This window comes from Leptodactylus fuscus, chromosome 5 (assembly GCF_031893055.1).
Source record: "Leptodactylus fuscus isolate aLepFus1 chromosome 5, aLepFus1.hap2, whole genome shotgun sequence".
Taxonomy (NCBI): Eukaryota; Metazoa; Chordata; class Amphibia; order Anura; family Leptodactylidae; genus Leptodactylus; species Leptodactylus fuscus.
Window position 1 is genome coordinate 97,687,804 of NC_134269.1, and position 14,979 is coordinate 97,702,782.

At 44.9% G+C, this 14,979-nt stretch overlaps 1 protein-coding gene across 1 annotated transcript in view; it reads right to left on the reverse strand.

Annotated features, from left to right (window-relative positions):
• Positions 1–328: 328 nt before the first annotated feature.
• MIOX (myo-inositol oxygenase) overlaps positions 329–14,979 on the reverse strand; it is a 37,118-nt gene continuing 22,467 nt past the window's right edge. The window contains exons 6-10 of the mRNA XM_075273863.1: positions 9,320–9,429; positions 8,830–8,897; positions 4,926–4,975; positions 2,832–2,944; positions 329–437 (exon numbers count right to left, since the gene is read on the reverse strand). Coding sequence (XP_075129964.1) covers positions 329–437; positions 2,832–2,944; positions 4,926–4,975; positions 8,830–8,897; positions 9,320–9,429 — 450 coding nt within the window. The remainder of the gene's footprint in view (positions 438–2,831; positions 2,945–4,925; positions 4,976–8,829; positions 8,898–9,319; positions 9,430–14,979) is intronic.

Here is a 14,979-nt window from a genome sequence, read left to right on the forward strand (position 1 = left end):
ATATGCTGCCTGAACATTATGACTTCTATCCTCTAGGGAGCAGCAGTTACATAAGATATTTTTTCAGAAAAAAAGGATGCAAATTAGTTCTTGCTGGGAAAAAAAGCAGTACAATAAAGTGTTGTGCTTAAGCTTTATTTCTCAAAGAAAAGATAGTTCTGTACAATATGGTCTTTTCCAGAAGTCAAATAATTGTATCAAATATTAACTGTATTCATGAACTTTCATATGAGTAAAATAGACATGTAGCAGAGACATAAATTATGATATAAGATTATAGGATTAGTAGACAGCAAAAGATGTCTTCGGGTCACTTAGTCAAAAATTATCACCAACATAGGATCCTAGGGCAATACTTGTCTATTAAACTCTGGTAATATGGCCGGAGGTTCTCCACATCTGGCAAGTCTTCAGTTTTTGTATAGAGATCAAACTTGCTATAGAAAAACACATTATGTATTGAAATTATGTTAGAGCAATATGGCATTAAAAGATCCATAATATGTCACTTTAAGGGAATATTCCCATAATATGTTAGAGTATATTGCTAGTATAGCCAATATGATCTGATTGATAAGTCTCCAACCACTAGTACAATCACTGATAAAGAGGATGTAGGCTAAGGCCCCACGGGCCGTAATCGCAGCGCTTTTAAAAAAAGTTCAGAGTTTTCCTCTGCGGACTTTCTCTTAACATTATATCTACGGGAAAGCCGCCGGCGTTTCCGTAGATATAATTGACATGCTGCGATTTGCAAAGCACCATGTTCTTCATGATGGTACCATTTGTTATTCTGTACAATGTGCTGGGAAGATAGAAATAAATTCAGAATGGGGTGGATTTGGAAAAAGTACATTTGTGCGACTTTCTTATTGGCGTCACTGTTGTGACATTCACTTTGCAGCCAAAATGACATCACCTGTATTCTATGTTTCGGTATGATTCCAGGAATACACCAAATTTATATAGTTTCATTTACATTTTAACCCCTTAAAAATCTAAAACCTTGCAAAAAAAAAGTTTTTTTTCTAAAAGTCGCCATATTCTGACCACCATAACTTTTTTATATTTCCATGTACAGGGCATTTTTTTTTGTGGGGCCCGATGTACTTTTTATTTCTATCAATTTGGGGAAATGTCAATTTCTTTCATCTCGTTTTATTCAAATTTTTATCAGAGGCAAATCAGCGAAAAAAGAGCAGTTTGACATGCATGATTTTTTTTAGCTGCAGCGTTCACCTTATGGAAAAAAATGTTTTTAGAAGTTTATAGACTGTTATTAAATACAAGGATGACTAATTTTTTATGTGTTTAGCAGTAATCTTTTATTTTTATATGTATTCTAGAGAAAAGGGGGATGATTTGAACTTTGATTTTTGGGGGGTGGAGGAGTAGTTAATATTTCTTTTGTTTAAATTTTTTTACTATTTTATTAGCCACCCTGGGGGTGGGGTTAAATCCACAATCATTTGATTGCAAATCCCGTAGACTGTAATACAAAAGTACTATGCCTATGACAATCCTGGGAGTCTTCAGTTGGAGGAACAGGCCATCTTTTGCAACCTTGCTGCATGGAGGCCACTTTTTTATTGGGGGGGGGGGGGGGGGGGAGTCTTAGCCTGCAATGCTCATGATCAGAGTGGATTTTGATCGTGGATATCAGCGCTAGGTCTCCACTGTAGAATACAACTGAGATCCAGAAGCAGATCGGGCACCATCTTTAAAGACCCAGCATCCACCGCAATACTATGGTGGATGTCGGGAAGGGGTTAATGCTTTTTACCCTTTTTATTTACTCTTATAAAGTCTTACATACTGATACACCTACTTCCTGAAGATTATTCTTCAATCGGGTGGATATTATGGAGGGGGTTTTCTTTACCATAGAAAGATTTCTGTGGTCATCCACCACTGTTGTCTACCATGGTTGGCCAGGTCTTTATGGTTTCCTGAGCTCCACACTGTGCAGCATTTTGGTTTAAAAAAAAAAAAAAAAAAAAAAAGCAAACCATTGATTTAGCCTGACTTTTCCGCTATTTGGGTGAGTTCACACTGAGTATACGCCAGCTTATTCTGAACATAAAACACGTTCAGAATCAGCGGCGTATAAAGCAGTTCCCATTCATTTCTATGGGAGCCGGCATACGAGCGCTCCCCATAGAAATGAATGGGCTGCTTCTTTCATTCCGAGCACTCCCATTGAAGTGAATGGGAAGTGCTCGCGTGTACGGCTCGGCATGAGCAGAGGTAGCCGTACACGCGGGCACTTTCCATTCACTTCAATGGGAGTGCTCGCAGTGAAAAAAGCAGCCCATTCATTTCTATGGGGAGCGCTCGTATCCCCGCTCCCATAGAAATGAATGGGAACTGCTTTATACGCCGCTGATTCTGAAAGTGTTTTACGTTCAGAATAAGTTGCCGTTTATGTAGTGTGAACTCACCCTTTCTGATGGATTTCTTCTATTTCAGCCCAATGATGTTTCACTTCTATTGAGAGATCCTTTGAACGTATTTTCTGGGTTCACAGCAACAGCTTCCAAGTACAAACACCTAACCTACATAACACCTGGGATAAACACTAGACCTTTTACCTGCTTAATTGATGGATTAACTAGGGAATAGTCAATGCAGCCCATTAAATAGCATTTGTGATAACTGTCCAATTACTTTTGGTCCCTTGAAAAAGAGGCAGATACATATTACAGTTTTAATTCCTAAACCCTTCTTCCAAATTGAATGTGAATTCCCTCAAATTAAAGCTGCGAGTCTGCACTTTAAGCCCATAATGATTATATAACTTTAAAAAAAAAAAACTTGAAAAAGAAACTTACTTAAATTCTTGAACCCAGGGTAGCATTTTAAGATCTTTCTCATTGCAAAGGTGTCTGTAGTCACCGCCTGTGTGCCAAGGGTAAAACGAATGGAATCTGATCATGTACATACCCTGAAATAGAAGAAGTGTATCAAATAACCATTTATGGAGCTGGAGCAGAACAAAAGTGCTTAAAGAGAACCTTGTGTGTAACCTGTATTTTAATGAATATATATTCACATGGGCAGGTAGTGTTACATATATTATAATAATAATTAATAATATAATAATAATAATAATGTGTTCTGTGAAGAGACTGGTGCATTAGTGCAGTGAAATTATAAGATGTATATGCTCAACAGGGAATTCTGGGAAAAGGTATATGGGACCCACGGACAGCTGGATTTGGCCGAGGCCCAGACCCTGATGACAGCAGTCAGGGAAAGCCTGTTTACTATACTTATTGTTTTTGGAAATGGGCCCGCCTTTCCAATAGATGCCAGCCCAGGGGAGTTGACTAAAAATAACAAATACTTATACTCACATCTCCTGGGCTTCTGACACACCACAGCCATCACTGCTGGGGTCTGTGATTGGGCCACAGGGGTCACATGGAGCATGCTTGTGTAAAGATGTGAGCACTCCCCACGTGATTGCTGAGGCCCAATCACAGGTCCCAGCAGTGACATCTGAGGTACATCACCTCAGTCACAGGCAGAAGAGGACCGTAGAAGATGCTGAAGAGAGATGGACAGAAAGAATGAGTATAAGTGTTCGTTATTCTTAATCTCTTCCACTGGGCATCTACTTATTATACTGTGGGGTCTGAGGAAACCCCAGAATATAATAATAGCACCAAGGTGGAGGGGGGTTCACCTAAAGCAGGCTTTAGGGGGCTCTTGGGAGAATTTTTTTCTGTGTGGGGCCACTGTGAGGAGCACAATATACTGTGGGGGGGCACTGTGGGGAGCATATTCTACTGTGTGGGGGCCACTGTGAAGCATATTAGATTGTGTGGTCACCCACTGTGGACAAGACTTTAGTTCCGCCATTGTATACAAATTAGATTCCCTAGTAAGAAAAAGAAAAACTGCCTCTAGTGCCACCTTTTGTATGTTGGCTTGCTGTGAGTCAATGCTAGATTTTCAAAGAAACCTTCTTAAATAACCTGAGCTATAAGACAAACCAGGAAATCTCTTTTGAAAGAAAACATCTCCCACAGTGGCATATCTAAGGCTTTATGAGCCCTGGTGCTATCTTTTGCCAGGGCCCACTTCCCCCTCTCTACAGCGAATTCCAGTATCACACTAATGACAGTACCTTGTATGGTTTCTTATACACTTTCCACACCTTTCTCATACTATATTCCAGCTCCATTTACAGAAATATCAGGTGGTTTATTCTTATGCACTTTACGCTAGGTTCACACCTGCGTTCTGGTCTCCATTCTGTGCTTTCCGTCTTCTGCATGCAAGAAGACGGAAAGCACAGACCAGGTCCGGCGGTGAGCATTTTATGCTCTCCGCCGCGAAACCGGATTTTTTAATCCAGACACAGAGTACTGCATGTCCGACTGTGTCCGGATTAAAAAACCCGGCTTCACGGCGGAGAGCGCAAAACGCTCACCACCGCTCACGGCTGGACATCTTTCTCACCCATTCAAATGAATGGGTGAGAAAGACTCCTGCAGGTTTCCGTCTCCTGCTCTGTTTTATGCAGGAAACGGAAACCTGCAGAACGGACACCTGGGCGCAGATGTGAACGAGCCCTTAGCTGAAAAGCATTTCGTGATAACTGCCCCAATTACAAAGTGTGACAAAATGTAAGATGTCACTCAAGCAATAGGGGGCATCATTTAGGGGAAGTTTTCTAGAGTAGACAGTGAAGCCCCAGAAGGAAAAAAACATCACTAAAGCCCTTTTCAGCTAATTTGATAATAAGAAAATGGTTTTCATGAAAAAAGAGCTGAAATGCAGAATAAGAAAGGCATCATTGGAAACTGTAGAAGCTGCCCTACAAAGTACTATCATTAGTTTGATACAAATTTTCCTGATGACATACTCAGGCTGTTATATAGTTGATACCAGTCAAAACAAGTGTAAAGAAGACTTACCTCTTCTGGTATTGAACACCGGTTAAACTTCAGCACCTTGTACAGGTATTCTACAAAAAAGTAGATCAGATCAAAATGAGTAGAAGAAGCAGCTAGGTAACCATTTGCTTACAGATGAAATTATAACTAAAATTAGGGTACTAATAATGAATAACACTAGACATGTTTATATTGTGGGAAAATTTATCAGAAATTTTGATAATACACCATGCAAAAAATAGATTTTGTTTCTACATATATTGATATATGTCATGTACTGCCATCAGTTTTATATGCACCATAAGCACTGCATATTTCTACACTATGCTATGTTCACATCTGCCCCTAGTATCCATTGCTGCAAATCCACATAAAAAACAACAAAGCATATACCATAATCTGTCTTTTTATATGAAATATAAAAATATACCTAATCTCCAGCAGATGTACAGTTATATTTTCCCTCCTGCCTGATTCGCTTTCTGCCATCTTTAGTCCACTCTGACCAGTTTGGATTCATTCCTGACCATCAAGCCTCAGACAATGCTCGTACACTATGTAATCTTATATTTTGATCCAATGTATACATTGCAACAATTATGGCTTCCATAAATGGGAATCAATCTCTGCGATTTGTATATATCCCCTACTTGGGAATCAATCTCTGTAATTTTCTAGATAGCTATTTTAAATGGAACTATGCCACCCTCATCCCGAAGCAAGCTGAAATATTTAAAGATCTAACATCATGGAACTATCCCATCCTTTCCTTTTATAGGATTAATACCGGTAAAATGGTTACTCTGCCAAGTATTCTTTATTAGTTTTGCACTTTGCCAACCCTGATAACATCCTCCTCTCTTGCAGGTTTTCAGAGGGAAAACCTCTATCTGAGCCTCTGAGGGAGGCTCTATCTGGGCATATAGAAGGTCTCGAATACAGAGACGCCTTCCATAAATGATTAGGAGGCCTGTCCACTCCCAATCTTTATCAGTGTTATATTATGGCCAGACCAGGGCTGTTTTAATATATTACTGTACAAATTTTTTAAAGTGGGCCATCCCATAATTCAATTTCCTCATAACTAGCCCCTTCATAAGGCCCCCTTTTCCCTCAACCACCACTCACAATAAAATAAAAACAAAACAAAGAATACTTACATAACCGTGTTCTGATAGACCTGTAGGCTCTGGCTGTAATGACGTCTGCGGTTCGGCACTTACTGTGCGAACATAGGGTGGCTGTGTACCGTGGCCCTAAGGTTAAAGTGGCCCTGGGCTACACTATTGCTAATTTGTTCCATACATAAAACTATAGATTGTGCACAGTGGTTGGCATTAGAATCAGCACTGGGGACAACAGTTTCACTTCAGGCATTACTCTGGTCCCCTCAATCGTCCACACAACCACTTCCACCGTTCACAAGATATATTCTGCAGTAGTGGCAGAAAACAAGATTTCAGTATCATCCTGTTCCACCCTTCCTCCTACTTTTTCGCAATAATCTTTTCCCTCCTGGACTTTCTCCAGAGAACTTTGCATGGTTGAGATATGCTTGGTTCAGTCTTCTTAATGATTTCCTTCTTGGCAAACATGTGGTCACTAAAGAGTATTTCACTCATACTCATGCCACTCACCCATGCCAGGCCTTCAGAACTCTTTAGATATTTCATTTTCTGCAAGAACAAACTCTCACTACACAACTATAGTTCCTTGCAAAGTGGAGTGCTAAAGGCTTAACAAATCTCCACACACCTATATAGTGGTCTCTCCCTAAGGAGTGACAATATCCCCCGAACCCTGTCTAAGCCTCTCACCTCTACCAGGTTATAGTCCTCTCTACATCGGGCTGATGAGATCCAACCAGATCGAAACAGCTGTCCTCGATTGAGAGACTATAACCTGGTAATAATCCCAGCGTCATTGCTAAACAAAGGCCTCTTGGAAGGTCGGGCATGAAGCTAAAGGGAGCAGCCATTATTGGGTTATTTCACTGGAATCCTGTCTTAAGACAGGCTTGCACATTCCAGTGAGCGCCCTCTATTGGTTTGCAACAATGAGGCAGCAACTGTCTTCCTAATTACATCATGGAAGGCGGATTTGCATATTCTTCCCATAGTTCCTTGCAAAGTGGAGTGCTAAAGGCTTAACAAATCTCCACACACCTATATGGTGGTCTCTCCCTAAGGAGTGACAATATCCCCCGAACCCTGTCTAAGCCTCTCACCTCTACCAGGTTATAGTCCTCTCTGCATCGGGCTGATGAGATCCAACCAGATCGAAACAGCTGTCCTCGATTGAGAGACTATAACCTGGTAATAATCCCAGCGTCATTGCTAAACAAAGGCCTCTTGGAAGGTCGGGCATGAAGCTAAAGGGAGCAGCCATTATTGGGTTATTTCACTGGAATCCTGTCTTAAGACAGGCTTGCACATTCCAGTGAGCGCCCTCTATTGGTTTGCAACAATGAGGCAGCAACTGTCTTACTAATTACATCATGGAAGGCGGATTTGCATATTCTTCCCATAGTACACAACTATTATTCACACTACTAATTTCTGGGAGACTATGTATCTACAGGGATACAGATAGAGGTTTACTGTCTTTTATCTATAGCAAGTTAAATGCCTCACTATGTGCTGTTAATATGGACTTTATGGAAACCTGGAAGACTGACCTGGGGACCGCAATGACATTAAGTCAATGGTAGGAGTGTTGTACATTTATTTCCAAAGGTAGCTGGCAAGTCACACTTATGGAATCTTCTTTGACAATATTGCATAGGATTTATATGGTCCTGTTTAAACCACATTGCATTTTGACTGTCAGTTAATCTAATGATTTAGTAGGTGTTGGCCAACTGGTACCTCTAATGGCTCATGTTTTCTTGCAGGGCCTTATATGCTTATTACAAATTGCTCCTGTATATCCTGATGTCCGCTAGAATTTATGTAGTATATAAATGGAGGCCACCAACCATTTCAGTATTCCAAAAGATTAATGCCACCATAACTGATACACAAGCACATTTTGAAGAGGTATGGTCCCCCTGGCTTGATAGGTCACACAGTCCTGGCCTGTCGTACTGACCACAGTTAGAACTCCCACATCAGGAAGTCCAGGCTTTGCATTTGCCCCTTATAAGGTGTTTTCTATACCATTGGACGCAGCGCTTGCCTCATTTATTACTCTCTTATTTTCTTCATTCATTTAATTTCCCAATGTCTTGTTTATTTTCCTTGTTTGTTTTGCATCTTATATATGTTTTGTATTTTATTTTTATGCTATATATGTTCTCTTAATTTCTAATGTTTGTACAGTTTCCATCATTTAAAGAGGACCTTTCATCAGATCGGGCACATGCAGTTTTATATACTGCTGGAAAGCTGACAGTGCGCTGAATTCAGTTCACTATCGGCTTTCCCGATCTGTGCCCGGTGTAAAGCGCTATCGGTCCCGGGACCGTAGGGCTTTACAGTCAGAAGGGCGTTTCTGACACTTAGCCAGGGACGCCCTTCTGCCCCGTGGCGCCTATCGCGCTGTGCTGTGGAGCGGGGAGGAACGCCCCCTCCCTCTGCTCACAGTGCTCATCCATAGACGAGTATTATCAGGAGAGGGAGGGGGGGGGGGGGGGGGGGGGGAGTTCCTCCCCGCTCCACAGTACAGCACGATAGGCGCTGCTGGGCAGAAGGGCGTCCCTGGCTAAGTGTCAGAAACGTCCTTCTGACTGTAAAGCCCTACGGTACCGGGACCGTGTGTGAAGTTTATTCATTTATGTCCCAATCTCTTCTTTACCTTATATTTGACATGATTTTATTTACTTATGTGCGGTTCTTGATCTATGCTTTAATTCAATAAATACCTTCGAAACCAAAACAGCATAGCTTTACAATTAAAAGACACCAGAAAAGTTGGGTTACATTACCATCATGACCCCAGGACATGAGGACATTTTCAAGACCGCAGTTGGGCTCATAGATGCCATATTCCGTGCTAAACAGAAAAAAATATTGGATATGAGGTGTGTGGTTTCCATTATTTGCTACAGTACGTTATACAAAGAAGAACAATCTATCTGCTACTTTGATGAAATACTGTATTTTTTTTATATAGATTGTGAGCCCCATATAGGGCTCACAATGTACATTATTTTCTCTATGAGTATGTCTTTGGAATATGGGAGGAAATCCACACAAACACGGGAAGAACATATAAACTTCCTTGCAGATGTCTCTGGCAGGATTCAGATCCAGGACTCCAGCGGTGCAAGGCTGCAGTGCTAACCACTGAGCCACCGTGTTGCTCCCTGATGCTGAAATATTGGATTTTACAGTGTTGGCTAGAAAATAAAAAGTGTTATATTTATAGAAATAAAAAACATGTGTAATGCAAATACTAAAGTAAGAATTTCTCGCCTGTATATTGGGTGCTTTGCATCTGGATTGTTTTCAAATGTGGTGTCACTAAATACAATAGATTTTTGGAACTTGCAACCAACTGGAAAAGTGTCACCAACAACAGCCCACTGTAAAGAGAATTATCAATTTTATAACCTGAATCAAAATCAGATACTGTCACTATCTATATATGTAAAAGGAGCACATATCCATATCAAGATAACTTCAACTATAAATAGCCCATTTATTAAAGTGAACCTCCAGTTATAAACAAAAATGAATTGTACAGAGAATATAATACACTTCGTAATATATATTATTAAAGAAATATGTTCTCCACTTTTTAGAATGAGTTACTTTCTACTAGAGATGAGCGAACACTAAAATGTTCGAGGTTCGAAATTCGAATCGAACAGCCGCTCACTGTTCGTGTGTTCGAACGGGTTTCGAACCCCATTATAGTCTATGGGGAACAGATACTCGTTAAGGGGGAAACCCAAATCCGTGTCTGGAGGGTCACCAAGTCCACTATGACACCCCAGGAAATGATGCCAACACCTCTGGAATGACACTGGGACAGCAGGGGAAGCATGTCTGGGGGCATCTAACACACCAAAGACCCTCTATTACCCCAACATCACAGCCTAACAACTACACACTTTACACACTCAATACCACCTCTCTGACAGTAGGAAAACACCTTGAAACATGTGTATTTGGCACTTGCAGTGAGGAGAGCTTGTCACCAGCAGTGAATTTGGCCCTTGTAGTAAGTTGAGGTTGGCACCAACATTTGTTTTGAAAATCAGGGTGGATTGAGCCTCTAACCAGCAGAGTTTGGGCAAATTCATGGTGGAGGGAGCCTCTAAAAAACCCAGTTTGGACCAATTCATGGTGGAGGGAGCCTCTAAAAACCCCAGTTTGGACCAATTCATGGTGGAGGGAGCCTCTAAAAACCCCAGTTTGGACCAATTCATGGTGGAGGGAGCCTCTAAAAAACCCAGTTTGGACCAATTCATGGTGGAGGGAGCCTCTAACCAGCCCAGTTTGGACCAATTCATGGTGGAGGGAGCCTCTAAAAACCCCAGTTTGGACCAATTCATGGTGGAGGGAGCCTCTAAACACCCCAGTTTGGACCAATTCATGGTGGAGGGAGCCTCTAAAAACCCCAATTTGGACCAATTCATGGTGGAGGGAGCCTCTAACCAGCCCAGTTTGGACCAATTCATGGTGGAGGGAGCCTCTAACCAGCCCAGTTTGGGCAAATTCATGGTGGAGGGAGCCTCTAAAAACCCCAATTTGGACCAATTCACGGTGGAGGGAGCCTCTAAACAGCCCAGTTTGGGCAAATTCATGGTGGAGGGAGCCTCTAAAAACCCCAGTTTGGATCAATTCATGGTGGAGGGAGCCTCTAAAAACCCTAGTTTGGACCAATTCATGGTGGAGGGAGCCTCTAAAAACCCCAGTTTGGACCAATTCATGGTGGAGGGAGCCTCTAAAAAACCCAGTTTGGACCAATTCATGGTGGAGGGAGCCTCTAAAAAACCCAGTTTGGACCAATTCATGGTGGAGGGAGCCTCTAAAAAACCCAGTTTGGACCAATTCATGGTGGAGGGAGCCTCTAAAAACCCCAGTTTGGACCAATTCATGGTGGAGGGAGCCTCTAAAAAACCCAGTTTGGACCAATTCATGGTGGAGGGAGCCTCTAACCAGCCCAGTTTGGACCAATTCATGGTGGAGGGAGCCTCTAAAAACCCCAGTTTGGACCAATTCATGGTGGAGGGAGCCTCTAAACAGCCCAGTTTGGACCAATTCATGGTGGAGGGAGCCTCTAACCAGCAGAGTTGGTGGAAATCAGGGTGGAGGGAGCCTCTAACCAGCAGAGTTGGGGGAAATCATGTTGGAGGGAGCCTAGTATTAGCAGAATTGTGCAACGCTTATGGTGGATGAGTATGAGGATGCGGAGGAATTGGAGAGGTTGAGTACAGACATGGAGTTTCATGTTGGGGTGCTTTACACAGGTGGGCACAAAAATGAAGGCTCTATCCAGTGGTGGTTCATTTTTATCAAAGTGAGCCGGTCGGCACTCTCAGCTGACAGACGGGTGCGCTTGTCAGTGATGATGCCACCGGCTGCACTGAACACCCTCTCAGATAGGACGCTGGCGGCAGGACAGGACAGCACCTCCAAGGCATATAGGGCAAGTTCAAGCCACAGGTCCAACTTCGACACCCAATACGTGTAGGGCGCAGAGGGGTCGGAGAGGACAGGGCTGTGGTCGGAAAGGTATTCCCGCAACATGCGCCTATACTTCTCACGCCTGGTGACACTAGGACCCTCTGTGGCGGCACTTTGGCGAGGGGGTGCCATCAAGGTGTCCCAGACCTTAGACAGTGTGCCCCTCGTTTGTGTGGACCGGTGAGAACTTGGTCGCCTACTGGAGGAACTGTCCTCCCTGCCGCCAACGTCACATGCTGGAAACATCTCCATCATATTCTGCACCAATTGCCTGTGGCAAGCATTGATGCGATTGGCCCTCCCCTCTACCGGAATAAAAGACGAGATGTTGTTTTTATACCGGGGGTCAAGGATAGCAAAGATCCAGTACTGGTTGTCCTCCATGATTTTGACAATACGCTTGTCGGTTGTAAAGCACCCCAACATGAACTCAGCCATGTCTGCCACAGTGTTAGTTGGCATGACTCCTCTGGCCCCACCGGAAAGTTCAATCTCCATTTCCTCCTCATCCTCCATGTCTACCCATCCGCGCTGCAACAATGGGACGATTCGAAGTTGCCCGGAAGCCTCCTGTATCACCATCACATCATCGGACAACTCTTCTTCCTCCTCCTCCTCCTCCTCCTCCTCCATTAAACGCGATGAAGTGGACAGATGTGTGGACCTACTCTCCAGCTGTGACGGATCGGATGCTATCCCTGACTCCTCTGTGTGATCTGAGTTATCCCTGATGTCAATCAGGGATTCTCTCAGAACACACAAGAGCGGGATTGTAAGGCTCACCATCGCATCCTCAGAGCTCACCCTCCTTGTGGACTCCTCAAACACCCGTAGGATGTCACAAAGGTCTCTCATCCATGGCCACTCATGGATGAGAAACTGAGGCAGCTGACTTTGTGGCACCCTAGGGTTTTGTAGCTGGTATTCCATCAAAGGTCTCTGCTGCTCAACCACTCTATTCAACATCTGAAACGTTGAGTTCCAGCGTGTGGGGACGTCGCACAAAAGCCGGTGTTGTGGCACATGCAGGTGTTGCTGGAGAGATTTTAAGTTAGCAGCGGCTACTGTCGACTTGCGAAAGTGGGCGCACATGCGCCGCACTTTCACCAGTAGCTCTGGAACATTGGGGTAGCTCTTTAGGAAACGTTGCACCACTAGGTTGAAGACGTGGGCCAGGCATGGAACATGTTGGAGTCCGGCAAGCTCCAGAGCTGCTACCAGGTTCCGGCCGTTATCACAAACGACCATGCCTGGGCCCAGGTGCAGCGGCTCAAACCATATTGCCGTCTCATCGAGGAGGGCATCCCTCACCTCGGAGGCAGTGTGCTGTCTGTCCCCCAAGCTGATCAGCTTCAGCACAGCCTGCTGACGTCTACCAACGCCAGTGCTGCAACGTTTCCAACTCGTAGCTGGGGTCAATCTAACAGTGGAGGAGGAGGCGGTGGCGGAGGAGGAGGCGGTAGAGGAGGAGGAGGAGGGGGGTGTTCTTCTCGTGTCCCTGCCAGGAATGTTAGGCGGGGAGACGAGGTACACCGGGCCAGTTTGGGAAGCAGTCCCAGTCTCAACTACATTCACCCAGTGTGCCGTCAGTGAAATGTAGCGTCCCTGTCCGCATGCACTTGTCCACGCGTCGGTGGTCAAGTGGACCTTTGTGCAAAGCGCGGAACTAAGGGCCCGCCTGATGTTGAGTGACACGTGCTGGTGCAAGGCGGGGACGGCACACCGGGAGAAGTAGTGACGGCTAGGGACGGCATAGCGAGGTGCCGCAGTTGCCATCAGGTCCAGGAAGGCGGGAGTTTCAACAAGCCGGAACGCCAACATCTCCTGGGCCAGCAGTTTAGCGATGTTGGCGTTCAAGGCTTGCGCGTGTGGGTGGTTAGCAGTGTATTTCTGCCGCCGCTCCAATGTCTGAGAGATGGTGGGTTGTTGTAAAGAAGCGCCTGATGGTGCCTTTGATGGTGCAGGAGAAGGAGATAAGACAGGAACAGGGGAGGATGAGGGAGAAGTCAACAAAGTGGCGGAGGCAGATGAAGTGGTGTCCTGGCTCGTCCTCTGGAGTGCATCGCCAGCACAGTCAGCAGTGGCAGTAGCAGAGGCAGAGGCAGTGGCAGAGGCAGTGGCAGTGGCGTGAACGGCAGGCGGCCTTTGTCCTGCCGTTGCTGCCTGCCACTGATTCCAGTGCTTGGATTCCAAATGACGGCGCATTGAAGTGGTGGACAGGTTGCTCTTCTCAGAGCCCCTAATCAATTTCGAGAGGCAAATTGTGCAGACAACACTATATCTGTCCTCGGCGCATTCCTTGAAAAAACTCCACACCTTCGAGAAACGTGCCCTCGAGGTGGGAGTTTTTCGGGGCTGGGTACGAACTGGAACATCTTGGGAGATTCCGGGTGTGGCCTGGCTTCGCCTAAGCTGCTGACCTCTGCCTCTAGCTACCCTTTTTGGTGCTGCACTTGCCTCAACATCCACACTACTTTCCCCGCTTGACATCCCCCCTGTCCAGGTCGGGTCAGTGTCCTCATCATCCACCACTTCCTCTTCCAACTCCTGTCTCATCTCCTCCTCCCGCACAATGCGCCGGTCAACTGGATGCCCTGACGGCAACTGCGTCACATCATCGTCGATGAGGGTGGGTTGCTGGTCATCCACCACCAAATCGAACGGAGATGGAGGAGACTCTAGTGTTTGAGCATCTGGACACAGATGCTCCTCTGTTAGGTTCGTGGAATCGTGACGTGGAGAGGCAGGTTGAGGGACAATGAAAGGAGCGGAGAACAGCTCTGGGGAGCAGGGACAGTTGGGGTTATTGTTCTGTGAAGCTTGGGAATTTTGGGAGGAAGGAGGACAAGACTGTTGGGTAATAGGAGGAGAGGAGGCAGAGTCTGACTGGCTGCTGGACAATGTGCTGTAAGCGTTCTCTGACAGCCATTGCAAGACCTGTTCCTGGTTCTCGGGCCTACTAAGGTTTGTACCCTGCAGTTTAGTTAATGTGGCAAGCAACCCTGGCACTGTGGAGTGGCGCAATGCTTGCTGCCCCACAGGAGTAGGCACGGGACGCCCTGTGGCTTCACTGCTACCTTGCTCCCCAGAACCATTCCCCCGACCTCGCCCACGGCCTCGTCCACGTCCCTTTCCGGGAGCCTTGCGCATTTTGAATTCCCAGTCAGAAACTGGCACTATATGGCAGTAGCAAGAAATGAGGGTATTTATAACCCCAATATATTCTTTGAATTCCCAGTCAGACAATGGCACTATATACCAGTAGCAAGAAATGAGGGTATTTATAACCCCAATATATTCTTTGAATTCCCAGTCAGACAATGGCACTGTATACCAGTAGTAAAAATTGTGGGTGCACGTAACCCCAATATATTCTTTGAATTCCCAGTCAGAAACTGGCACTATATGGCAGTAGCAAGAAATGAGGGTATTTATAACCC